Genomic DNA, 27,523 nt, shown 5'->3' with positions numbered 1-27,523 from the left:
GACTAAATCCTCCAGGGGCGAGGACTTAGGGCGCATGCGGCAATCTCTCAGCTCTCGCGAGGTTTCGCCTTCCCGGAAGTACTGGAGGACCGTCCCTGTTAACGGCGTCGCTATGTGCGGGGACTGTGTGGAGAAGGAATATCCCAATCGGGTGAGCGAGTGAGCGCCGAGAGCTTCCCGCTCCTTCGGCCCGAGCCCGGCCCCTGGGGCTTCTCATGCCGGCGGCTGGCCGTCCCCGTGAGGCCGGGCGCGGGGCGGGCTCGGCGGCTCTGCTGTTCCCACTTGACGGTTGTGGCGGCCCTTCCCTCCGTCCCCGCCCTGTGGGTGACATCAGCCGTCACCCCGCTTCTCTTTAGCTGCAGGGGACAGCAAAGGACACCCCACCGCCCTCAACCCAGTCGGCAGCAGACACCCCGTCCCTCCCCTGGTCTCACCCGCAGGCTTCATGGGATGAAGTTCCATTCTTCTTACAGAATTCTAGTTCTGGAAGGGGCCTCTTCCAACCCCACTTTGTAGATGAGAAAACACATGCCCCGGAAAGGGGAAGCCACTTGCCCAGGTTCATATGTAGTTAGTATGAGAGCCAAGACTAGAATTTAGGTTTCACGGCTGTTAACCTAGTAGATCTCTGTTCCTCTCACGCTCAGGGGCTTGCGGACTCGTTTACTCTCCTTCCACATTCATGGTGTACGTACTGACTTCTGTGTGTGCGTGGCCAGATTACAGGGGTAGCGGAGAAGGAGTAAGAGGCAGCCTCACTGCAGCCTAAGAACTTACCTTCTGGGGGAGTATGTGATTAACCAGAACTCAGTAGTACCGTCCATAAATGCTGTTCAAGTTTAGAGAAAGGAGAGAGCAATAGGGGATTACATTGCTATCCTCCCCCCTCCCCCCAGAGGACTTAAGTTGGGACTTGAAAGTTCGTTGTGACTAGGGTAGAAAAGAAGGAAGGGGGAAAATAGCAAAACGAGGATTCTTGTATTGGGTGAGAGGTAGGAAATCTCTACAGTTTCTTCAGCCTCTTAATATTTTGAGTAATATTTATTCTTTTTATATAACAACATGGAAACTCATATGGGACAACCCCTTTGAACAGAGGTTTAGCATTATCAAGTAAAGCTAAAGATGCGCCTACTGAGTGACCCAGCAGTTGCCGTCCTACAGAAATAAAGGCATGTGCGCATGGTCCTGGACTTGTATAAGATGTGGGTAACAGCATTGTTTATAGGAGTAGGCTGGCAAAGGGCGGTGGAGTCATAGGATGGAACACGGTGAGTGAGCAGTGAAAGTGAACCAAGTAGAGCAGTGGTTCTCAATGAGGAGTAATTTTCCCTCCCAACTGACATTTGGCAATATCTGGAGACATTTTTGGTTGTCACATCTGGGAGTACTGCTGACACCTAATAGGTAGAGGCGTTATGGTGTACATTTATTTTTGACATACTTTTCTGTACTGTAATCTATTTCACATATACTTTTAAAGTTTAAAAAGAAACTTTTATGAATCCAATAATGAACACTGCACGTTACAGAGACCATGAGGGAGATACATTAAAGAGATTAGGTTGGATTCTTAGGAGTTGAGCTGAAGACTTAAAAATTATATTGCAAAGTTTCGATTTAAAAATTATATTGAGACTTCAAAGACTTAAAAATGATATTGAGAAGTTTAGATTTTATACTTTAGGCATTGGGCAGCCATCAAAAAAAATTGAAATCTGTTGCTTAGGAAAAGGAATCTTATGGCTGTATATTGAAATAATGGGATGGGGAAATGTAAAAGGAGAGTCCCATAAAACATTTGGGGAGCCATGACAACAGTAGTGTAGGCATGAAATAGTGAAGACCGCATTTCAAAGAAAGCATTAACAGGACTCAACCAATTTAATGTAGGAGGGGAGAAGGAAAGAGCTTTAGATGATCTCAGGGTTTTCAATCTAGGCAACCGGGAAAATTGGAATTATGATTATCAACATTGAGGATCAAATGGTCAAATTATTTTAATCATGTCTCACTCAAGGTTGAGAATGTAAAATTCAAGCAATCAAGTAAAAATATAAGATTGCAGTTTGGGTGCAAGATTCAAACAGATGAGTCAGCCAAATAAAGTTGTCAAATGGAAAAGATTTGTTCTCTTAAAGAAAGAATGTATGGAATCAAGGATTGAGCTTCAAGGAATAAATTAACTTAGAGAGTGAAAATAGAATATAGTAGAGGAAGAAGAGCGGGAAAAGGATTGAGGTAATTGGAAAACGTAGGAAAGTGCCTTTCATAAGCACTTTTCTCCAATTTTATTATGCTCCAAAATAATTAAAGGGTTGTCATGAGGAAGAATTAAACTTTTCTTTGGAATTTCAGAAAGCAGAATTAGAAATAATTAGTGGGTGGGTGTTATGGGATTGTAGGCTTTGAATCAGAATAAAGAGCTTTAACAGATTTTAAAAATGGAATAGGTAACCTTTAGAACAGCGGTTCTCAACCTGTGGGTCGCGACCCCTTTGGCGGTCGAACGACCCTTTCACAGGGGTCGCCTAAGACCATCCTGCATATCAGATATTTACATTACGATTCATAACAGTAGCAACATTACAGTTATGAAGTAGCAACGAAAATAATTTTATGGTTGGGTCACAACATGAGGAACTGTATTTAAAGGGCCAGAAGATTGAGAACCACTGCCTTAGAAGAATTGAACTCTCTTCCTGATGTTCAGTAAGACTAATTGACCATTGGAAATCTCAAGCATCTTTCCTTGAGATTTTATTGAGTCATAGATATTTTTAAGGGCAGTAAGAGCAGAGCCACTTTGCTTGAGCTTAGCAAGGGAAAGAATAATAAGATGGTGGTAATAAGTATAGTCATCCAAAAAATTTGGCAGAAAAAAATAATGGATTAGCATATTGGAAGTTCTAAGTGTAGAATGAGTAGATAATAAATATCTAATTATTTATCTTGGTTTTCATAAAATTTTCTGGAGTTTTGTGATAGGTGTTTTTCGTAGACTAGAGATACACGGTAATGAATTTTTAATAGCTCTGGCCTACTTGCTTGTAATGTTACACTGAGAACTTGAACTTTCCAATTTGATTTATGCTGTCAGTGTTTTGAGTTTACATTCTGCATACTTACAAGGTCAGATTACATGGATTAGCCACTTTGTATACAAGGTGCCGGTATTCATGGGTGCAGTCCTGTTCAGAGTTCTATTTACTTGAAATTGGTATTTAGAGCTTTCTTCTCTTAAGACTGTTTCTAATTCCTTAATTTCTTTTTTTTTAAATATATATTTTATTGATTTTTTACAGAGAGGAAGGGAGAGAGATAGAGAGTTAGAAACATCGATGAGAGAGAAACATCGATCAGCTGCCTCCTGCACATCTCCCACTGGGGATATGCCCGCAACCCAGGTACATGCCCTTGACCGGAATCGAACCTGGGACCCTTCAGTCCGCAGGCCGACGCTCTATCCACTGAGCCAAACCGGTTTCGGCTCCTTAATTTCTTGGAGTCCTTAACAGTCCGCTTTTATAGATTCAAGGCAGTCCTGATTTAAATCCAATCAGGACTACCTGATTTTAAAGACTACAGTAATCAAAAGAGTGTGATAGTAGTGCATAGATAGACATATAAATCAAGGGAACAGAATAGTCAAAAGTAGACCCGCATATGTGTAGTCATTTGAGTTTTCCACAAAGGTGCCAGTGTTACTCAATGTGGAAAGGATAGTCTTTTTAATAAATGTTGCTGGAACAACTGAATATTCATAAGGAAATAAATGAAACTTGATTATTCATATCATATATAAAAATTATTTCAATATGATTGTAAACCTAAACCAGCAAGCTAAAACTATAACATTTCTAGAAGAAAACATAGGAGAAAATCTTTGCAACCTTGGGGTAAACAAATATGTCTTAGAAGACAAGCACAAAAATAAGGGAAGAAACAGTTTGATAAATTGGACTTCAAAAAATCTTCAAAAGACACCATAAAAATGGCAAACCAATGACAGGGAGAAAATATTTGTAACACACGTGTCTGATAAAGGATTTGTGTCTAAGAGATATAAAGAAATCTTATAGCTCAATAGCTTATAACTCAATAAGATAAACAACCTAACTTTAAAAAAATGGTCCCGCCCTGACCGGTTTGGCTCAGTGGATAGAGCATCAGCCTGCGGACTGAAGGGTCCCAGGTTCGATTCCAGTCAAGGGCATGTACTTTGGTTGTGGGCACATCCCCAGTAGGGGGTGTTCAGGAGGCAGCTGATTGATGTTTCTCTCTCATCGATGTTTCTAACTCTCTATCCCTCTCCTCTCTTCCTTTCTGAAAAAAAATCAATAATATATATATATATTTTAAATGGGCCCAAGACTTGAATAGGCACTTCATGAAAGAAGACACATGAATAGGCACCGTGAAAAGATTCTCATTTTCATTATTCACTAGAGGCCTGGTGCTTGAAATTCTTGCACAGGTAGGGTCCCTAGGCCTGCCCAGCGATCAGGGCTGATCTGTGAGGCGACCGGTGGGGCCATTTCCCCTCCCCTCCCCCCCCACTGGCACCCACCTTGGCTGGCCTAGGATCTATGGGCTGGGGACAGCTCCTGCGTTGAGCGTCTGCCCCCTGATGGTCAGTGCACATCATAGCAACCAGTTGTTTTGCCGTTCAGTTGATTGGCATATTAGGCTTTTATTATATAGGATAAGAGAAATGCAAATTAAAGCTACAGTGAGATACCACTTTACATCATTAGAATGGCTAAAATTAAATATAAAAATCTTATAATACCTAGTGTTGGTGAGAAAGTGGAGCAACTGGAACTCACATATTGCTGGTGGGAATAGAAAATGGAAAACCTGGAAACCATGTGGCAGTTTATTATAATGTTTATATATATTATATTTTTACTGTATGATTTGATTCAGCAATTCCACTTCTAGTGACTTACCCAAGAGAAAGGTGTATGTCCACACAAGACATACATGAATCTTCATTGCTGCGTTATTCATAATAGCCGAAACCTGAAAAGAGCCCAAATGTCTGTCAACAGATAAATCCATGCAATGTTATACTACTTGGCAATAAAAAGCAGCAAACTACCAATCCATATAACAACAGAGGTGATTAACATGGATATTATGCTGAGCAAAAGAATTTGAATGCAAATGAGTATACTACATGATTTTGTTTATATAAAATGTCAGGAGAGGCAAAATTAACCTCTAGAGATAGAAATCAGATCAGTGGGTGTCTGAGATGAGAGAGGGGTTAGAGATAAACTGCAAAGTATAAAGGAACTTCCTGGGAAGACAGACATTTTTATATCTTGATTGGTGTAGTGTTTACATTGGCATGTATGTTTATTAAAAGTCATTTCCCAAAACTGTTATAATATGCGGATTTTATTGTATGTAAGTTAGAGTTGTGTGTTTTTTAAAAATATTTTTATTGATTTCAGAGAGGAAGAGAAAGATAGAAACATCAGTGATGAGAGAGAATCACTGATTGGCTGCCTCCTGCATGTCCCTACTGGGGATCCAGCCCACAACCCGTTAACAGGTCATGTGCCCTGACCATGCCCTGAGCCGTAATTGAACCATGACCCTCTGGTTCATAGGTCTATACTCAACCACTGAGTCATGCCGGCTTGTTTTTTTAATCAAAGCAAAACACTTGTTCTTAATAGCTGGAAATTTATACTTTAATCTCAAGGCTTTTCCCTTCTTTAGTAGGTAAGTCCATGCGCCTATGATTTAATGTCTTCAAACTATATACACGTAGTTAGCTTGATTTCCCCCCATCAGGGTTAATCTCTTCCTTAATGCATAGCACCGAGGAGCTACTCATAAAGGAGAGGTTAATTGTCCAGGGAATCCAGGATAGCTTCACTGTGACATCACTGGGCCTTAATTCCCTGATCCTTCATACGCTCTTTGAGAGAAGAAACATGTGACTCATCCTCAACTTCTCCACTGCTATGCACAGTGTCAGGCACGCAGCTACATTGGAGAAATGTTTATTTGAATGTTTTTTAATCACATTAACTATTAAAAATACTCTTAAGTTTGCTAGTCAGAAATGAGATTGAAGTAGGTTATTTATGAAATGACTCTTAGTTGTGAACAATTATTAGTAAGCCTTGAACAAAGACTTCCCCTGAGCCAGGAGCATAAATTGTTAGTTTCTTAGTGATGAAGCAGAGCTCTCTCTCTTTGAATTGCCATGGTGTTAGTCTGATGAATTGCAGAGTTTATCTCCTCTGCCTAAATCACATATATTCTTTAGGACTGACATCTATAGAGCTAAGAGTCTATTTTGTTTGTTTATGTTATGGTATTTTTAAGGCTTCAGAAAACGCTGTTTCAACAATCAACTGAGCATTGCAGTGTATAAGATCATTTTTCTTATTGGCTCAGTGTTTCCATTTTGATTGAATTTTAATTCTAGTTTTATGATAAGATACCTCATTTAATATTGTTTGCTATTATGTTTCTTTAATTCTTCTTTTCATATTTTATATTATTAAAGCTTCATTAATTGTTTCTGAATATCCATTTGCATTTATTTCTCTTAAACATAGTTGCATATTTCAGAGACTTACAGCTCTAACACCATTTCAGTTTTATTTACCATGAATAGCACATCTAGAGGAAAAAATAATAATTTCAAAAATTAATTGGTTCTGCCTTCAAGCAAGTAAATTTTGGTGCTTTTTTTTTGCCTTTAGAGATTTTAAATCTATTAATCATTTTCACCAAGGATTTTGAAATATAAGAAAATTAAATTACTATTTTTATTATTTTAGGGTAACATTTGCCTGGAGAATGGGTCTTTCTTGCTGAACTTTACTGGCTGTGCAGTGTGTGGTAAGCGGGATTTTATGCTGATCACAAACAAATCCTTGAAAGAGGAAGATGGAGAAGAAATAGTTACCTATGATCGTAAGTAGACCTTCTTTTTGTCTGTTTTGTTAATCCTCATCTGAGGATATTTTTCCATCGATTTTCTATTGGTTGCCTCCTGCACCTGCCCCCACTGTGGCCGGGGATTGAACCTACAACCCGGGTACATGCCCTTGACTGGGAATAGAACCTGTGACCCTTTGGTGCAAGGGCTGGCGCTCTAACCACTTAGCAATACAGGCCAGGGCAGTGGCCCTTTCTGTTCACGCAAGTCTGTTAGCAGGTATTGGCTTTTGGAAGTTGGTATGTTGTGTGAAGTATGATGAGGCCTATTTTAATATATTGCAACAAATAGTTACTAGTTAGTTAGGTTTTTAAGAGAAAATTATAAATAGCACCTCATTTATCTAGCATCAGATATTCTACTTAAATGACTTTTGGAGATAATTGAAGCTTATGATTCAGGCACCATTTTTGTTTGTTTATTTTTAAAGCCTTTATGCCTTCTGAAACAAGATATAGAGTCTTTATTTTTTAACCTTAGGGTCATCCATGTGTTCATTTTCCATTACGTAGTATAATACAGTGATGTCCTCCTATAGCTATTAAAGTGTTTAGGGTTGCTTGCTTCTGTTTTACACTTTATCTTAGCCAAAAGGCCGAGAAGCCATCTTTGCCCCTATTTTAAATGTCTCTGAGTTCTATGGTCTTGTTTCTCCTTTCAAAGCTTTTTTTGGTCTCCTATCTCACTATCAGTCTTCTATGTCTTTTTTTTAAAAAAAACTTAGGAGCCACTCTTTTTAAAAAAAAACAAAAACCACATGTTTTTATTAATTGGAGAGAGAGAGAGAGAGAGAGAGGAAAGGGGACTGGGAGAGAGAGAGTAACATTGATTTAAGAGAAACATCTATCTGTTGCCTCCCACCAGGGGTCAAACCCACAACCTGGGCATGTGTCCTTACCAAAATTGAACCAGCGATCTTTTGGTGCATGGGACGATTCTCAGCCAACTGAGCCACACAGGCCAGGGCCAGTCTGTTGTTTCTTTTGCTGCTGTAAATATGCTCCCTATATATGCTGCTCCTCATCCTCAATAATGGGAAACCAAACAAATAAACTATGGATAATAAAAATAAATCAATTCTGAGATTGGCTCTACAAAGTTCTATGAATAAATTAAGTATATGTACACTTTAGTGCTCAGATATGTTAGCAAGTAGTTATACTGTTCAGATCTCCTTTTGGCTTGTGTCCTAGTTCTTTGATATGTTCTGAATATATAAGGAATAAATGTACAACTAATGATATTTTGCAAGAGGGGTATAAAAACACTAAGCCTTTAGAATAGAGTCAGACTATCAAAAATTTTTTTCTAAATTAGAAGAATCTTTTTCTTTCTTATAGATATAATGTTTTAAACTCAATTTCCTTTCAGGTAGTAAGTCATAGTGGTTAAGAGCAAGGGTTCTGGAGCCAGAATGCTTGGTGTTGAGTTCTGGTTCCAATACTTGCTAACTCAGTAGTCTTCCTAGTTATATAACTACAGTATGCGTTTGTTTCCTTATCCCTAAAAATTGTATCTACCTCTTTGAGTTTTTGAGAAGATTAAATGGATAAATGGATACAACATATTTAAAACACTGTAAACACTCAATAAATCATAGTTATTATTATCATATTGTTTTGTTCTCTTAATCTTCACCTGAGGATATTTTTTCCATTGATTTTTTAGAGAGAGTGGGAAGGAGGAGAGAGAGAGAAACATCTATGTAAGAGAGACACATTGATTGGTTACCCCCCGCTTGAGCCCTGGCTAGGACCAGAGATCAAGTCTGCAACCGAGTTACATGCCCTTGACCAGAATCAAAACCAGGACCCTTCAGTCCACGGGCCCATGCTCTATCTACTGAGCCAAACTGGCTAGGGCTATCATATTGTTTTCACTAGAGTATTTTTTTTACTGCTAGATTTATTTTAATGTCTAGCATTAGTTGTTTATTATGATTGGTTGTCATAGCACAATTTCTATCATTCCAGAGAATAAAAGCTTTTATATAGTTAGATCTAGCTGGTTTAAAAAGCAGCCTTACATATCTGTTTACTGATTACCTTAGAGAGCATTCAATGGGAATTAATATGTGCACATTGAGTGTCTGAACTTAGGCTCTTAATTATGTAGTGATGCTGTGTCTCGAATTCTGGATTTCTTATCAAGGTAGATGTTTTAAAGCAATACCATTGCTGAGAATAGAAATTCGACTGCCTTAAGACACCTTCCAGGACTTAATTATTTAATATTTAAGTCTCTCTCTTTTGGCAGATCTATGTCAGAATTGTCATCACGTAGTAGCCAGACATGAATATACATTCAGTATCATGGATGAATTTCAGGTAAATGTATAACTATGGGTATGTTATTGGTGGGGGAAGATAAAAGAATCTTGAAAAACTGGATATAGTTTTCATAAATGAAGTACTAGCGAATATTAGAAGAGACCATCCCTCTCTTTTACCTGTGTAACTTGAGAAACTTTAGATGTGGGTGTATCTGCTCAAACCTGTCTTCACAAGAATCAGAAATCAGAGTGTGTATTTTACAGATGATTTCTCAGTCCTGTCATTTTTATGAAGAACAGTCCTATGAGGTTACTATTGTGTCTCTTTTTTCTCTACGTAGTTATATGATTGCACAATTTTCGGCTTTGAGTGTTGGCCCACCACTCCCATCATACTTGCTGGGCATGGAAATTGTGATAAGGAGGTTTTCCCTAATAGGCATGTAGAGTTGAGCAATTCTGTAGTCTCTATTGCAGTAAGACATTTTAATATTATTTGGTAGGTAAAATAACAAAATGGACGTATCAAGGTTGGAGGAGAGACGTTGAACCACTCTTAGGACAGAGAATAGGGATTTACAGAGAATAAGGCTTAGTCCTTAGACAATTGTCAGAGCATGCGAAGAATGCAACAGAATTCTACGGGTTCGTGTAGGCCTGAAGTAGGTGTAAAGGTCAGGAAGGAAAGCTGGACCGTGCAGGAGAGCCAAGGGCACACTTTAACCATGAGGACACGTTGCAGCCTGCATCTGTCCCTCACTGTCTCCATTTTCAAGCCTTCAATTTGAGTTACTTATTTAGTGTGAACTAAATGTTCATCCACAGGATATAAGTATTAGGTTAGCGTTTTTAACAGGCAAAGGAATTTTTTTAAATCCTCCAGATTTGGGTAATAGTATAATTAGGAAAAAAATAAAAAATCTTTACTAATAGAATATTATAGAATAGTATAACCACTCTCATTCTTATTTTAATGTGCAAGAAAACACTTAGTCACCTGTCATAATATGGTCTAATATATTGTGCTTATAAATAAATAGCATCTTGACCGCATCTCCTCAGTATCTAAAAATTATACCTCAAAAAATATTTATAGCCCTAGCTGGTTTGGCTCAATGGATAGAGCGGCGGCCTGCGGACTGAGGGGTCCCGGGTTCGATTCCAGCCAAGGCCACATGCCTGGGTTGCGGGCTCAATCCCCAGTGGGGGGGCGTGCAGGAGGCAGCCAATCAATGATTCTCTCTCATCATTGATGTTTCTCTCTCCCCCGCTCCTTTCCTCTCTAAAATCAATAAAATATATTTAAAAAAAATATTTATATGATATATGTAACCGAGGCCGAAATCAAGATCTCAGTGAATGAGCAGTGGCCAGATAGGGGAACAAGCATGTCACGAGCTTAAAGGAGCAGCTCCATCCTTTCATGGGAGGAAAGGAATGCTTGTAGCTATTTTCCAGAAGCTCCTGAAGGACCTGAGAGCTTTTTAGAGTTCCGAAATGGATATTGAGATTGCTTGTTCATGCCCTAATTGAGCCATTGTATATTGCTGCCACGAGACCAAACTCAGGCTGATTTTCCTTTATGACTGAATGCAGCCATGTTCAAAGCTGCCCTAGAAATTACTCTGTGAAAGGAGGATGGTTTACTGTCACAATGCCCAGATAGTGTGAAATTCTCTTGGAAAAAAAAAATCTCTTAGACTGGACTCTTGATCTCCAGTGTTCTCTCTCCCAGCATCCACCTTCCCCCTCTCATATGTGAAATTCTGCCCTCAGACTACCTCACTGGCCCTTCGTAGCTCACCTTTAGCTACAGTATAATGTCCAGACTCCTCTTTCCAGCGCTCTTGCTGGGCGGCGGCTTCACTTTCCCTAGTTTCCCTCTGCTCCCCTCATGTGCACCCCACATAGCACCGACCTTAGACTTCTTCCTGCCCTCCTGTGACAGCGGAGTTTCATTTCCTCTGACGCTTACCCCTGCCATTTCTTCAGGAGTCTCCTGTTACCTTCTCTCTTTAGCAAACTCTTTTTTTCCGTGGGACTTAACATTGTTTACATTCAATATACGCTGTCCTTTATTTGTTAAAAATAAACTAAACTTTTTATTTTTCTTAGCTCCCTCTTTGATGCATCCTCTCATCATCTTCCTTCCTTTTGCTTTATTACTTGAATAGGTTTATATCCTGCTTCCCTTATTTCTCTATGTTCCTCTTAACCACCTACAAACTGGTTTTCACTTTCACTTTTCTAAAACTCTTCTCTCGTAGGTTTCCCAGAATAGTTCTTACCTCTTTTAGCATCTCTTCTGATTCTGGTTTTGTTAACCATTGTCTTTTTAAAGCATTGCTTCACTTAGGTCCATAGTGCTAGACTATTCTTTATTTCTTTTAAATCATTTAGCTGCTCATTTGCTTTTTCTCTGGTTTCCTTTCCTGTTTTCCCTCCTTTTCCCCTAAGCTTTGGTATCTGGCCTAGGACCTTCTCTATACTCCATCAAATAGTGAGCACACTCCGTCTCATTTAAAACCTATCAGATATCTTCCAAATCTCCTTCTCTAAGCCTAATATCTTACCTGCCCTCTTTTTTCCTATATTTCTCTTATTTTTGCTCCATTGCCAAACCTTGTGTCAAGGACAATAGCCACTCAAACCAAATTACTGCAGCAGCCCCCAAACTGTAGTTCTGCACTCTGCCCTCAGTTAATCTTCCTTAAGCATATCACCCTGTCGCTCTTCTGCTACTTCATAGGATATGCTGCCCTTTTTCATACCACTGTCCTTATTCGGACTTTTTCCTTGACTGGTCCCTTTCTCTACCTTCAAGCCAACTAAATCTTACCTCTTTTAAACTGAGTTTAAATTTTATCTCCTTGCTCTTGACAGTTCAGCCCATACTTCTTTCTCCTTTTTCTGAGCACTTCTTGTACCTCTAGCAGGCCCTGTAGGTCTTCATTCTCAGCTGCTGTGACTTAGTTTTCTCTTCCCCACCTTATTCAGCCTCATCTTATTCCGGCAGTGGTTCAGGTTTAAAGTGCAATTCCCATCACTGATAATGTATTGTTTTGTTTTAAATGTCTTATAGGAATTTTAAACATAATAAAAAATAGGCAGAATAGAGTATTAACCTCCATTACCCAGCTTTAATTGTACCTCACCATTCCCATGTCTCCTCACAGGATAATTTTGAAACAAATGCCAAATGTATCACTACTTCTACAAATATGTCAGTATGTATCCCTGTTTATAAAGCAACCACAATGCCATTGTTAAACAAAGAAGATTTTCTGATGGCAAGAATAGAGGGGAAAGTAGAGACAGAAGTACAGAGTTGGTGGAAAATACATTATATGAATGATTACAGATATTCTTTATTTTTTATATCACCCTAAAAGCCACTAAAATGACTATGTGTTTGCCCCAGGAAACCAGAGGGGACTGTAAGATTGCTTTCTGTTCCTCTTTGGACCAGGGAGGAGAGGCTTTGGAGTCAGAATTAATATATAGTGCTAGAGAAAAAGGACTTCTGTGATCTATCCATGGGACCTCAGAATAAGCCAGAGGACCTGGTCTCACCCAAAGGTGATTCCACCCACTCCACCCTTCCTTCCAAATCTGTGCCCTTTGGCTTTGCTCAGGTGGAGCCTTTGAGGGTCTCCATGAATAACTGGGAGGAATTCTTATTCTCCCAAGTTGGCTAGTTTTGGTAAAAGGTTTCCCAGTCCCACCACATTCCTGGCAGCACATGGAGTTATGTTTCTGGCATTCCAAGGTAGAATTCTAGACATATTTTCCCACAGAAGTGCTGCTATATATGGTTAGAATCTATAGTGCTTGTACAATATAAATTTAAAAGACTCCCTGGGGTTCCTGGGAATCTGTCGGGTACAACTACTTCTGTGGGAAACTGCTTTTGAATTCCTAACAGTTGACCTACAATGAAATTTGGAATACAGACTACCTATAATCAATCTTTACAAATTATACCATATGCTAGGGGTGTGTTTGTTTTTCTCCCAAATTAGGTTGTAAGTTTTGCACGGTCAGTTTTGTCCTTGCCTTCTTTCATGTCTACCAGTGTTTCTTGCACTAAATAAAAACTTGTCAATGGATAGATCGGTTGAAAACTCAGATATTTATCTAGCTTCACAAATAGTCCCATTTGACTTTATTACCTTTTTCTTCATTTCAGTGGGAGGCTGACATCCTACTGGTAATGTCCAATGGGTGAAAGCAGAAGTATTTGAAGGCAGTAAAAGACCTTGGAGAGACTGGATTTTTATTTTATTTTTAATTCATGGGACTTTCATTTGTTTGCTGAGGTCTAGCCTCTATTTATTTCTACAGTGTGTGTGGAGTAGACTTTAAAATTACATGTAGTCTTTAAGAAACAGTCCACTGCACAGTTAAGCTCCCTGCCGAACTCACTAGAAGGAAATGGAAAGGCAGTTGCCTGTTTCTGAGTCTTAGTGCTATAGTCATTGTTTATCTCTGTGGCCCTCTCTCTAGTGACTGTCCACTAACTGCCTTGACTGATCAGTTGCCAGACAGCTAGCAATCTCAGTGTCTGGTGCAGAAATACGTATAGATTTGACATAGATTTTGTTTTCCTAAAGAAGATAAAGGTTTTTAAACAAAAGGTTTAAAAGAAATGTTTCTATAGTTTATGCACATATTAAATATTCTAGAAAGGGACCTCTATTAGAACAGGGCTTTGCCCTGAGGATTTTTGCTTGAAACAAAATCCCTTCTGTCACTAGTCTGAACATTTGTTAAACCCACGAAACATAAAACTCTCTAAATAGATCAAATTCCAGATAACTGACTATCTAAATATGAGGCATGCTTGACGTACTAGTGGATTTAATATAATTTTTTATTTTCTTGGGGTTGGTTAAATAGCTTTTTTGGTTTAAGAATTTTCTCCCTTGTTTATTCTTTTAAAAATCATTTCTATTGGATATCAGTGCTAAATGTCCTAGAAAGGAACAGCTCTATGACCAGGAATTTGTCCTTAGGGGCCCACACTCAAATAGCAGCCCTAACCAAGCCCAATATGAGTGTCTTTAAGTCCAAGAAATGGCCATGCATTTCCAAGATGGCATTCTTGTATTCATAGTAAATAGAGCATCAGCATGTATTCAGTTTATATAAACAAAAGGCTATGGGATACACAGAATAAACCTAAGACATTGTTTATAGGTGTTGAAATTGACTTAACTTACAGGAAGAATATCCACGGCAATGTAGAGAACAGCACCTGAGTCAGTCAGGAAGCATCTTCCGCCCTGACCCTCACAGTAATGATGCACTTTATCTTGTTCTAGGAGTACACCATGCTGTGTTTGTTATGTGGCAAAGCTGAAGATACTATCAGCATCCTCCCTGATGACCCCCGACAAATGACTCTGTTATTCTAAGGACCCTTCTACAGTTCTGTAGAACTAGGCTGTGTTGGTTACAATACTGCAAACCTGATGGTTTGTCTTAGTTTATAATGGAAATTATATGCTTATTTGTTTCTGCTTAGACTTACCTATTCTTTGAAAGAAAAGAAGTAATTTGGGGGATTACTGTTCTCTAGAGCTGAGCTCTTCTGCCAAAGTTCCCAGTTCACATTGGCGCAGCCAGAATGAAGCATCTTCGTTAGTGCTATGTGGCTAAAATAATTAGAATGGGAGAACCTAGTGCCCAGATCTTGGTTCCAGTAAAAGGAAGCAGGGCTCCTTGGAGAAATGACTTACTCTAGGATTAGGGCTATAAATACTCAAGATGAGCCTGGAGCATCTTGCGCCACAAAAAAAAAAAGAAAGTGCTCAGAAAAAAATCACTATGGTGGGGATGTCCGAAGGACAGAAGAGCCAAGTGAAGGAGCTCCCAGTAACCAAAGCTGGAACAATTGGAGTAAAAAGTTAAGTAGCATTGGATTATAACCCAAACTGTAAAATAAATATTCATGAATCCATACTGACATAAATAAATGATTGAATAAGAAAATATATACATTACGATAGCAAATCTCCCATGCAAAAGATTTTCAAATAATTTATGTAGATATTCCCCACTCCTTAAGTGTGAGTGTGTGTGTTGACTTCCCTCCAGAGTATAGTATTGAAAGGGGACAAACACTAGCCCGGATCAAGGTTAACATCATTGATGAAAGGCCATGTGATAGCATGATGTGATGAGAATGGCACTTTACCTTTGTAGTATCCTCCCCAAAAACCGTAACTCCAGTCTCATCATTATAAAAACATCAAACAAACCCCAGTTCAGGGACATTCTACAAAATACCTGACCAGTGCTCCTCACAACTGTCAGGTCAGCAAAGATAAGGACATCTGAGAAACTGATTTACTCAAAGTAAGTAAGTAAACAACTACTGAATGCAATGTCATATCCTGAATGGGATCTTACACCAGAAAAAGGACATTTGGGGAAATCTGAATAAAGTGTGGACTTTTGTTAATATAAATAGAATGGTTTCTTTTGCTCCAAAGGAATCTTAGACTATCTTAACTTCCATAGTTGAATGAATACTGGGTGTTCTAAACTCTGGCATTTAGGCCCCTTGCCATTTGGTAGCAAGCAGCACAACCATTAAGCAAAGCATTACTCTATATTTTTTTGTCCCCCTTTTAAAAAATTGGTCTAATAAGAATTGATATTCTATATCCTGCCCAGTATTATTGAGAGATCCAAATAAATAATGAATGTAAAATGCTCTGGAAAGCATAGAAAGAACTAGATACAAATGAGATGGCTTCAGTTAGTTCTCATTGTGAGACCAAACTTAAAAGTGTTAGGCATTAGAAACGAAGTTGTTTCCTCTTCAGATCTAAGAGACTTAGGCATTCTGGACTAAGGCTTTGCTTGTAAGGAAAAAAAGTGAGCAAAGTGATCATTATTGATACCAGGGAAAAGCTTTGTTATATAACGGGGATAATAAAGGCTGAGGTTTCTTGAGTCCTTACTTTGTGGCAAGGCCTTTTTAAAAAAGCACTGATTTAATCCTCATTCACAGCTCCATGAGGTAGGTACTATTATTAATCCGATTTTAGAGCCAAAGAAACTAAGCACCAGAAGTTGAGTGGCTCACTCAGGGCCACACAGCTAGTGGTCACTCCCTCTCAGGAGCGTTCAGTACACATGCAGTAGAGGGCCTGGCAAGATCAGGGAGAGTCTGAGAATATCGGTGTCCGCCCTCTGAGAAACCAAGGCATATCAGACCAAAATTTATTATTTGGAAAAGCTCAGTTAGCTGCTCCTTAGGAATCAGTTGTTTTATTCCTGGAAAATATTTTCCACTTACTGCAAATCTATATCTGACCTGCTGAGGAAATCATTTGGTGAAATGAATCCAGAAAGTAGAGAAAGTGCTTCATTACTTTAAATAGCACTCAGCCCGTTACAGCTTCTGAATCGTCCCTTTTTGGGGTTTGAATGCTTCCAACTTAGTCATTTGGAGCTCAAGAATACAATTTCACATGCCTCCACTGATATCTTCATCTATTGCAAGATGTCTAATTATTATCTATTTTGAACTAAATATACTACAAAAATTTAAAACATAAAATCCTACCCATATATTTTATTATTTTACCAACATCATGCTATGTTTTGTGATACTTTCTTTTTCATCTTCTAAAATTTTTCTCTGGATCTAAAAGAATAAAGACCTTTTGAACCCAGTTCTACTGAGTCTATTTTTCTGTTTAAATAAAGAGGAACCAGGCAAAAAGCATCATTTTTTTTTTACCTTCCTACCCTGAGATACAAGAAGGACAAGGTTTCACCTATAGGTGTAATTGGGGGTGTGGGCGTGTCCTGACACCTCATTCTTTCTCTATTTGCCCCATGAGGTACAGATCTGGGTCTGCCTAGTTCAGATCTTGGAGTTCAAAGCTCAGTATGTTTATTGTGTTGATTTAGCTAGCTCTGTCTTTCTCAAGTTGTTCTGGGTTCTCCCAATACTAATTAATGGATACATTATATAGTCTGGGCATAACCAGATATGGTTTGTTACTTGTAAGTTATCACTAAAAATATATATGTTCACTGTTCTTTATTTCAGTGTATCAGCAATCCTTTCGGTTTTATTCTTTTGTGAGCAAGGTTAAGTTATTGACTTAATTTGAGGCTCTCAGCTTTAACGTGTGTATTTCTTGGCTGTAAAACAAGTCTCTATTGTGAGACACACTATGGATGGGGAGAAAGGAAATCAAGAACCTGGGTCGAGAATTAGCTTTGCCACATGCTCATGGTGGGAGGTTAGACAAGTCTTGTATTCTATCTGTACCTTGGTTTCTTTAATGAAAGAATAGAAATAATCATGCCTCCTTCATGGAGTTTTTAAGTCAAATGATGTAAGTGAAAGGTTTTCAGGTTGTACAGTGTGGGGTGAATAGGCAGCTGTCAGTGGTCTTTATGAAGAAACTGAGATAGAAGGAAGCAGTGGTGTCATGGTTAAGAGTAGGGGCTTTGAAGTCAGGCTGACCTGGGTTTAACTTTCAATTCTGCTACTCTATAGTCCTTTGTCCTTGGCAGGTGTCTTACTCAGTTACCATTTATTTATATTGTTGACACTATTACTTTCCTTCTCTTTAAATAGAGATAAAAATTCCTCGCAGGGTCAATATGAGGATTGATTAGCCTAACCCAGTGGTCAGCAAACCTCGGCTCGCGAGCCACATGCGGCTCTTTGGCCCCTTGAGTGTGGCTCTCCACAAAATACCATGTGTGTGGGCGCTCGTACAGTGCGATTGAAACTTCGTGGCCCATGCGCAAAAGTCGGTATTTTGTGGAAGAGACACACTCAAGGGGCCAAAGAACTGCATGTGGCTCACGAGCCGCAGTTTGCCGACCACTGGCCTAACCTATTTAAAGTACTTAGTGTGTTGCTGAAACCGGTTTGGCTCAGTGGATAGAGCGTCGGCCTGCGGACTGAAAGGTCCCAGGTTCGATTCCGGTCGGGGGCATGTACCTGGGTTGTGGGCACATCCCCAGTAGGAGGTGTGCAGGAGGCGGCTGATCGATGTTTCTAACTATCTCTCTCCCTTCCTCTCTGTAAAAAATCAATAAAATATATTTTAAAAAATAAACTAAAATACAGTACTTAGTGTAGCCCTAGCCAGTGTGGCTCAGTTAGTTGAGCATTGTCCCGTGCACCAGGAGGATGCGGGTTCAGCCCTGACCAGTTTGGAGCAGTGGTTAGAGTGTCAACCCTCGCACCAAAGGTCGTGAGTTTGATTCCCTGTCAAGGGCACGTACCTCGGTTGCAGGTTCCCTAGCCCAGTAGGGGCATGTGCAGGAGGCAGCCAGTCGTGTCTTGTTCATGTCAGTGTTTCTCTCTCTCTCTCTCCCCCTCCTCCCTCCCTTGCATCTCTCTCTAGAAATCAATGGAGAAAATACCCTTGGGTGAGGATAAAAAGAAAAGAAGATTGTGGGTTCGATTCCTGGTCAGGGTACATACCTAGGTTGCAGGTTTGATCCCCAATTGGTGCACATACAGGTGGCAACAGATCAATGTTTCTCTCTCACATCGATGTTTCTCTTTCTCCCTTCCTCCCTCTCTTTAAAATAAATGAATAAATAAAGTACTCAGTGCAGTATATGAGTATACTAAATGGTAGTTTGGTTGATGGTTGTGATAGTGATTATAAGAAATCACCAATTAGAGGTTGGCTACCTTTCTTAAACTAAGGACAAATAGCTATGGGAACATGGTTATGGAAATAATCATCAGTTTCATTCCGTATCTTGATCCTCTGAAATCAGTTATTTGCAGCCAGTGGCTATATTTTTGGAAGAGCCCTCAGAGAAATGATGATCGCTGTCCCTCTAAATGGAGCAGCATTACCTCAGCACTTGTGGGGAAGCTTGTTGCTGAGCCTTCTCCCTGCTTCCTGAGTGCCCCTCTGGAAATTTGATTAAAAGATTTTGTTGATCTAGGAAAATGGGTGATTATATAAAGCTTTGCTTTGTCATTAAGTTTATGACCATTAGTGGATACTATTGAGGATGTACAAGGGCGACGAACAAGATGAGGACTTAAGGAAACAGTTTCTCATTTGATTTTAACAACAGCACAAGTAATGATTTAGTAAAACAAAGCACCCTTGTAAAAACGTTCCTCCAGCCCTGCCGCCCTGTTCCTTCCTGAGCCAAACTGGTCAGGTCCCTTCTGAAGCAAATAGCATTTCCCCTGCACAAAGGAGGGGCCCTCTTCCTAGCTTTAGGGTCCTTTCTGACTCTCCCTGCAAAACCACTTATAATTCCCATTCCTTTGGGATCTCTAAATAATTCAACTCGAGCCTCATGGGAAAGACCCAACACATTGTACTGGCATGTCAGGCACTAAATTGCCTGTAGCATAATGCCAACATCCAGGATAGCTGCCTCTGTTACTAGATGTAACACAGGCTATAACACTATCAAGATGATGAACAAGTCATTCTAGCATCCAACGTGAATTCTGTATTTCATTTCAGGGAAGCAATTTGTCTCTGCAGTTATTGCTCTAAAATCAGTGGTTGGTCCTGCCCCTGCCCCCCCCCCCCCCAACTCCATACCCCAATGTTGGCTTTAAGAGCAGGAATCTTAAAAGGTTTGAGTTTTCAAGTCAAGGGCAACCTTAATTTAGCAGAAGGCCCGGCAGAAGGGTGCCAGGGGATTCCCACTATAAGGCTCAGGTTACCCTTTCGAAAGAAAGCACAGTCGATGACATAGCTTTAGTTAAAGCTCAGACCATGGGATCCTTAACCTCTGTTCTACATTTGCTCTCAGAAGATGCAAGTGCTTAGAAAATAGTCTGGGGAGCCTTGTAGGAAAAGCCTTTCCCCTCAGCACTGGCGTTCTCATGCAGTGTGTTCAGTTTGGAGAACTGTCCCTTCAGAGCGTCACTAAAGAGAAGTGAAATATTCCATCTAGTGGTCAGAGAAGGAAAGGTGCAATGAGAAGTTTCTAGGGAGAGGTTTGTGGGGCGGAGTGACAGGTCCTTTCCAGAGCGTGATCAGGGCTGGCCTTGGCGGTGGCGTGTTTGGGAGTGTGCCTGGACGAGATGAGGACCCTGGACACGGTCCTCACAATGCCATTGGGCAGAACTCTGCTGTCACAGAACAGCTGTCATGTTGGCAGTCTGGGAAGGGAGGCCCTGGCCCGTCCCCACCCTTGTGGGAGAAACGAAGCCGATTGTTCACGCCTAAACTTGTTTGTCTTGTACCTGAACTTGTGAATCTGCGAGGCTGAGAAAGACAAGGGTGCAATGTGAACGTTATAAAGGAGGGAGAGTCAGTCTAGCACAAGATCAGAAACAAGTGCGCTCAGCAAGGTTTCCAGGAAACCGATGAAGTGCCCTTTTGTACCAGTAACTGCACCCTCCCCACCCTGCTGCTAGTGAAAGTCCACCGAATTGACTTCCCAGGAAACCCTCAAGGGGTAGGTGATATTTAATTGGCCCAGTACCCACAGCGATAGCCTCGATAACCTCGACTTCTGGGAATCCTCTAACCTCCTAGTACCCCAACCAAAGGGCCCATTGTCTTGCCCTCCTCTTTACCCCCTCTTTCCCACAGTTCTGGAGAAGAGCCATAAAATAATAAAACAATTTACTTTCCTGCCACTCCACCTGCCTCGAAGAACTTGACCAGGGCCTGCTTTCCAGGCAGCAGTTAGGGGGTCCCCTTGATCAGAGCCTCCCTCTCCCAAGCCTTGGTGTGCTGCCAGCGCCTCTGGCCCCCTGCAGTTTGCACCATCCCTCCACCCTGTCAAGGAAGAAGACACAGAGCGTCCGGCCATTTCCACACCTGCCATTTATTGGACTCAGCTAGCAGGCTGGCACGGGCTCTTCACATGTCTCAGACCCCGCCCATACAGGTTTAGGACGGTGCCATCATTCTGTGAAGGCCCAGAGCTCGCCTACGTCTTGGAGGCCAAGTTGAATCACCAACCAGAAGGTTGGGAGAGAAACAGGCCGACAGGAAAGGCAAGGCTCTTTGAGGAAGGAGAATGATCTCAGGGGGAAGCTCAGGTCCAGCAGTGTCTCCCGAGGACACTCTGAATCCTAAGGGGAGATACTCAGGGTCTGGCTGGAGTAGGAGATCTGTGTGCTGAGCAGCCCGCGTCTATATGGCAACTTTGAGGAGGCGCTTGATGTCGGGCTCGATGTTGATGGTTTGGAAGGTGCGGCTGTAGCGTCGGAAGGGCTCCCCCTCCGGCCCGATAAGGAACTTCTCAAAGTTCCAGGACACATCTGAGCGGCGCACTGGGCTCCAAATGATGTACTTGGGATCGGTCATGAGAGAAAATGGGTCATCATAGGGGTAGGGGAGCTTGTCCTTCAGGTAGGCGAAGACAGGATGCTCATTCTGACCATTCACATCACACTTCTGGGCAAGGGTGAAGGTGGGCTGGAATCCATCCCCAGGGCGGACGTACTTGAGACTGTTCAGGATCTCCTCATTCCGACAGTTCTCCTGGGGGAGGAAAAAGACAAAGAGCGTGGAAAAAGGAAGGGAAATGAAGGGTCCACAAGCAAACCTTTCACCTTCTAGACTCCTCCCCAGGATCATTCTTTTCTGTGTTACTTTTTTCTTCCCTTCTTCATCTGCTCTGCCCTACCCTTGACTTGGTGTTTTCCCTCTCACAGCTAGTATGTCTTGCTAGGCCATTTCTGAAAGTTTTTGCAGTTCCCATCTTGGCTGTTCTTCTACTGAGAGACTTAGCATTTTTGAACTATTGTTTCTCTCTCCAGTCTGAGCAGTTCTTAGTGTATCTGTCTGAATCTCAAGGAACCTTAAGTGCAGGGCAATAGAAAGGGAAAGGAGGCTCAGGTCGTACTGCCGAGAACTCTCCTTCTACTTACCTACCCACAGATGCCTACACACACATCCTGCGACCACCTTGCCCTGCCTGTGCCCTGGCTTTGCCTCTGTTGCTTCTGATTACGTGTCAGTGTTGAGGCCTTTGCCTTTGCCCTACTCAGTTCCTCAATCCAAGGGTGAAATTGAGGCCGAGGGGAATGGGGTTTGCGCTTCTTGCTCTCATCTGCCTTGTCCTACATCTGAAGTGCAAGTAGGAGGGAGCTTTGCTGAAGGAAGACCCCCATCCAAGGAAGTCTAGTTTTCAGGTGCCACAAGGCGAAGTGCCTTAGAGACATCAGTGAATGTATTCTAAATGTAATTACTTAGTGACTAACAGGGATGAATTAATAGGATGGAGGGGTTTGCGGGTTAGAGGGTTTAGGGTTCTGGAATAGGCCAGGGGAAGAGGGAGTTAAGGAAATTAAGTGCTTGAGGGCTAAAGGTTGTGAATATGTAACTATCATTCCTTTTGTTTCTGGACTGCTATCCCAAGACTCCTGCCCCTCACACTCAGTCTGCTCAGCTGTGAATGCTTTAGCCTGAACCTGTTACTTGTCTTTCCCTCCCGCTGCCATCACCCATCTGTCCCCACTCAGCATTCCCCACCATGATGTGCCCAAACGACCCAAGGCAACCCTTCTTTTCCTCCCCCCTCCAAGTCTAGTAAGAGTCAGGTATCTCCCTCTGGGAGAAAGTCCCTGCTTCTGACCTACTAGGACCAATTTGTACAGTCAGTTCTAGGCCATCATGACATCTTGAGCCCAGAATCCATCTCTATTAGGCTTCTCCTCTCTAATGCAAATGGCTGTCTGGCTACTGGTAGGTTGTGGACTCCCTCCAGCAACTAGCTAGCTGGGAGTGATGGTGTGAGTCTGGAGGCACCTCCAGGCCAGAGAGTCACCTCTGAAGAAATTTGCTTTAGTCCAGCTGGTGTGGCTCAGTGGTTGAGCATTGACCTATGAAGCAGGAAGTCACGGGTTTTGTTTGTTTGTTTTTAATATATTTTTATTGATTTCAGAGATGAAGCGAGAGGGAGAGAGAGATAGAAACATCAATGAGAGAGAATCATTGATCGGCTGCCTCCTGCACGCCCCCCACTGGGGATCAAGTCGGAAACCTAGGCATGTGCTCTTGACCGGAATCGAACCTGGGACCCTTCAGGCTGACACTCTATCCATTGAGCCAAACCAGCTAGGGTGTGGTCACAGTTTGATTCCTGGTCAGGGCACGTGCCCTAGTTGAGGGCTGGTTCCCCATTGTGAGGCATGCAGGAGGCAGCCAATCAATGACTCTCTTTCATCATAGATGTTTCCATCTCTTTCTCCCTCTCCCTTCCTTTCTGAAATCAATAAAAATATTTTAAAAATAAATAAAATAAAATGAAGAGGTTTTTCCCTTTCCATCTCTCCTGCTTTGGCCAAGCCTAGAAACAGACCGAGACATTTAAGGAACAGTCAGAGCAGTAACGGTGTGGGCTCAGGTTTGTCACAGCCAATGACATTTGTCTTCTGCATATATCTCTGCTAATCTCTTCCTTCTCTTCATGCCACTATGAACTGAGCTAAGGGGATTATAATGAGAGGGTTCAGTTGAGGACATTCTGCCTGCTTGTGCAGTTAAAACAATACGTGAAAATAGAAGAACCCCTAAAAGATAACGAGGTGTGTGGGCTGAAGCTCTATAACAACTTGACCCATTAACCAGAGACAAAGAGGTGCCTGTGATGCCCGGAGGAGACATAACACCCTTAGCTTTCCCTCAAATTCACTCTCCACTTGGCTGATTTCAAACAAGCAAATAAAAGTCTTCAATCTAAACAGTTAAGTTGCTTGCATTTGCATATTACTTTTGTATACCTTATCCTCGAAGCCTCATTATAATCCTATGAGATAAGATACGTGGTATTTTCCCCAGTTTAGAGATGAGGAAACTAAAACAGAAAAAGTGAGTGACTCTTCCTAGGGCACAGAGCCATTAAGTAGCAGAACCAACGCTAGCTAGAACGAAGGTCTCCTGAGTCAGTTCAATCCTCCTGTGATTTTGATCTTTTTATTTCTCCATTCATTCATTTAGCAAATATTTAATGAGTATCTTCTATATCTGAGGCACTGATAATTCAATAGAGAGAAAAACAGACCTGGTTCCAGCCCTCACTGAGCATAGTGGGAAGACAATAAGCAATAAAAAAAAATAAAAAAAAATCCACACCCTCGGTCTTTAATCACAGACAGAATCATATGTATACTTCCCCTTGGTAGTCACATGTACCAAAGACCTACATTGACAAAACATGCTCCCGATTCCAGACACTCCAACACACACAGTCTTTCTCCCCTCCCCTTAGCCTACTAGACAACCCAACCCCTTGTGTGTAATACAAGGGACCCCTCACCTGATGTCCAAACTGATTGCAAGGGAAGCCAAGAACCACCAGGCGCCGGGGAAAGCGGCATTGCAGCTCGTTGAGCTGGGTGTAGTCCCGAGTGGTTGTGCCTCAGAGCGATGCTACGTTCTCAATCAGCACTGCCCTGCCTCGGAATGTATTGAAATCTATCTTCTCCCCATCCAGGCTGATAGCACTGAGGTCGTAGAACGACTTGGCAATGAACGCCATGGTGAAGGTGCAGGGTGAGCCTGGCAGGTGGCGGGAGCCCACTTAAGGATCTATTAAAGGGGTGGGGAGGAGGAGGAGCCTGGAAAGGCAGGAAGGCTCTCACAATGGGGCTTTGAGCATCCTCAGGATGACTTAGCAAAAACCGTCACCCACCTGCAAGGGCTGTTTGAACAAGGAGGTTGCTCCTCCTATTTACAGACTAAACAAAGCCACCTCCCTGCCCTACCCTGCTGGCAACCTGGGAGGGCCAACTTGATATCTATGAACAGACATGAATAATTCACTACTTGCAGGAAACCAGAGCCCCAAAGGTCGCCTTGGAGGAAAAAAGGGAGGGAGGGACCCAGGATTGACTCCTACTTGCCCCAGCAAGTTGTTTCACTGGCGCATACATTTATTGAGGGCCTGCTGAGTGCCAAGTTCTGAGCCCTGCAATGGAGAAGTCAGGGTCTGCTGAGATCTGAAATGGGAGGGAGAGAATCGGGGTGCATGTCCCCTTGACTCAGACTAAAGCTGAAATATACATATTACTGTTCACAGTTTTCTCTTTGGCTGTTGCTTTCCACTAAATCAAAGGAGACCTTGGGGCACAGTGTATGATTTTTATAAAATAACTAGAGACCCTGTGCACTGGTGGGGGGGTCCTCTCAGCCCCTCCTGTGCTCCCGCCACCGCTGCTGCACTCGCCAGCCATCAGCTGGCTTGTGGCTGAGCAGCACTCCCCCTGTGGGAGCATCTGCCCCCTGGTGGTGAATGTGTGTCATAGCAACTGGTCATTCCGCCCTTCAGTTGATTTGCATATTATGCTTTTATTATATAGGATGGCTTTCGGTGCCTCAGCTTGTACCAGGCTGAAGAGATCAAGTTGTGTTTGTCTTGTACAGTCTTCCCATGAGTGAGGTCACCTGCTCTCAAGAACATCTGCCCCTGCACTGTGCCATCTCCTACCCTGACTCAGAAAGTCTGGAGGCCTTGCTAGAAATAACTCAGAGATTTATTCCAGGATCTTGGAGTTTGCAAACTGGGAACAGAGCTGGACAAAACCCCAGAAGTGTTCCGAAGAAGAAAGAAAACTTAAACATTCTTATAGTAAAAAGTACATTCTTGAGAAGTATCAGTCCTGCTTGCTTAGCCCTAGGATTGGTCCAGAATGTTGTCAGTCAGATGCCAGGCAGTCAGGATGAAGGCTGCCAGGCTGTCAGAAAGATGGGACCAGGAGGTCAGGTCAAGTCCTGTTGGTCTGGATAATGAATGTCAGGTGGATGTATAGGTGGGTCTTTCAGGGGATAATTAGAGGGTCATCTGGAGGCCCAGATGTATATCCAGACATTGATGCAGGACTAAATAGTTCAAAAAAGTTTAAGTTAATGATGCCAGGCTCATTAGAATAAGAATGGAGTATTTCCTCATGTCTCAGTTTCCTTAACTTAATAATTTTAGCAGCTTGGTTAAAATGACTTCATTTTATACATTCCCTATCTTTTCTCTTTCTTCACCCCACATCCTGCCCCCATGGGGTTGTGAGGATGCAATCAGCTGTGGCCAGGTATGGGTGACAGGAGTTGCACAGCAGGTGGGGAAACTCAGAAGGGATGAGCTACACTTACCTCTTCTCAGACCAAGGCTCCATCCCAAAGACTTTCCAGAGGGCTGTGCTGGTCCCACCCCACCAGAAGGGAAGTCTGCAGGGAGTCGAGCTGCTGCGGTTCTAGACCCAGCAAGGCCTCCCATGACATTTGCAGCACCAGCCATGTCGGGTATTGCAGGCCACCTGGGGACCTGCTAAGGCTTGTCATGGTGTGAGCACACCCCTGGGAGCCCACAGGAATTAGAAACACCTAACGCTCCACTTCATTCCCCCAAGCACCCACCAACTCAACAAATCACCTGCTTTTTTGATGCCTGGATTTCTCCAGAGGTAAAACTGGCAATTAGGCTTTACCTGGCTTGGGGAGTTTAGAGAGAGATTTCAATAACAATGCAAATGTTTACTAGAGACAGTTTTCGCAGGGACAGGTCCACTGGGAACTGTCTCCTAAGACAAATAAGCGAGGCTGGCAGCAGCCAGGCTTGAGAATCTGATCTGTGAAGATGGAGAATTACTCCGCAGAGGGTGCCCGCCTGGTCTGTCTGTGGTAGCCTGTCCCATGGCTGCTGATAGCACGTGGAAACCCACACATCTCAACGGGCTGCTCCCTAGGAACAAGCCTCCATTACCTAAGTGGGCATGGAATCTGGCCAGCAGAAGAGGTAGCAGGAAAGGCTGGGTGGAGTTCCCAGAAGCAGCCCATAAATGTCTCTAGCAAGCCACTGAGTCAGAAGGACTCGGCCTTGACAGTGGGCTAAACTTTAACATGAACTTGGCAGATTTCCGTGCATGCCGAGAGTTCTCCAGTACTCGGGGCTCCCCGACACCTCCTGTGGGCTGCCCTCCTGTGACCTCTCCAGGAAGGCCCCGGAAGTTCCTGAGCTGAGGAGTGGGGGCTCCCTCTCCCTCAGGTACAAGCCATTTTTCTCTCTAGGTACAGCCGTTGAGTCACCCAGGTTCTTACCATTCACAACTGAATTATATTGATAAGGCTCTCTTAAAATTCCTCTTTGTCCAACTTTACCTCAAACCAGCCCACTTCCCAGAAGCTGGTATCTTTGTGACATACTGAGTGTGCGATTCTCACAGCTGTCCACAGGGTAACTGCACTGGCGTAGCAGGCAGAAAGCTTAGGCCAGTGGTTCTCAACTCTGGCTGCAAATGAGAATTGCTTATGAAGATTTTTCTAAATAGAGAGGACGAAGCTTTCCCCTCCTGAGAT

General features: G+C 42.2%; 2 protein-coding genes across 4 annotated transcripts; one reads left to right on the top strand and one right to left on the bottom strand.

The window, feature by feature from the left end:
• On the top strand, positions 1-25,623 carry CHURC1 (churchill domain containing 1). 3 transcript variants are annotated; one of them, XM_059693581.1, is made up of 4 exons: positions 1-151; positions 6,810-6,945; positions 9,227-9,297; positions 25,534-25,623. In XM_059693581.1, the coding sequence occupies exons 1-4, from the start codon at positions 35-37 to the stop codon at positions 25,606-25,608; spliced, it is 399 nt and encodes a 132-aa protein (XP_059549564.1). In that variant the 5' UTR covers positions 1-34; the 3' UTR covers positions 25,609-25,623. The 3 variants fall into 3 exon arrangements, with proteins under 3 accessions (XP_059549564.1, XP_059549557.1, XP_059549572.1); XM_059693574.1 differs by lacking the exon at positions 25,534-25,623 and adding an exon at positions 14,567-16,930; XM_059693589.1 differs by lacking the exons at positions 9,227-9,297; positions 25,534-25,623 and adding an exon at positions 14,567-16,930.
• Positions 21,030-24,802, bottom strand: GPX2 (glutathione peroxidase 2). Its single transcript, XM_059693559.1, has 2 exons — positions 24,492-24,802; positions 21,030-21,712 (listed from the first exon to the last, which is right to left on the bottom strand). Exons 1-2 carry the CDS (start codon positions 24,711-24,713, stop codon positions 21,362-21,364), a joined length of 573 nt encoding a protein of 190 aa, XP_059549542.1. The 5' UTR covers positions 24,714-24,802; the 3' UTR covers positions 21,030-21,361.
• Positions 25,624-27,523: the final 1,900 nt, after the last annotated feature.

This window comes from Myotis daubentonii, chromosome 1, assembly GCF_963259705.1.
Source record: "Myotis daubentonii chromosome 1, mMyoDau2.1, whole genome shotgun sequence".
NCBI lineage: Eukaryota > Metazoa > Chordata > Mammalia > Chiroptera > Vespertilionidae > Myotis > Myotis daubentonii.
This window is presented reverse-complemented; position numbering and strand designations above follow the sequence as displayed.

Bases quoted from the DNA above. Each gene is read 5' to 3' on its own strand.
- CHURC1 (XM_059693574.1), top strand. From the start codon at position 35: ATGCGGCAATCTCTCAGCTCTCGCGAGGTTTCGCCTTCCCGGAAGTAC. The intron at 6,946-9,226 runs GTAAGTAGACCT...CTCTTTTGGCAG, and splicing joins AGAAATAGTTACCTATGATC to ATCTATGTCAGAATTGTCAT. The intron at 9,298-14,566 runs GTAAATGTATAA...ATCTTGTTCTAG, and splicing joins GTATCATGGATGAATTTCAG to GAGTACACCATGCTGTGTTT.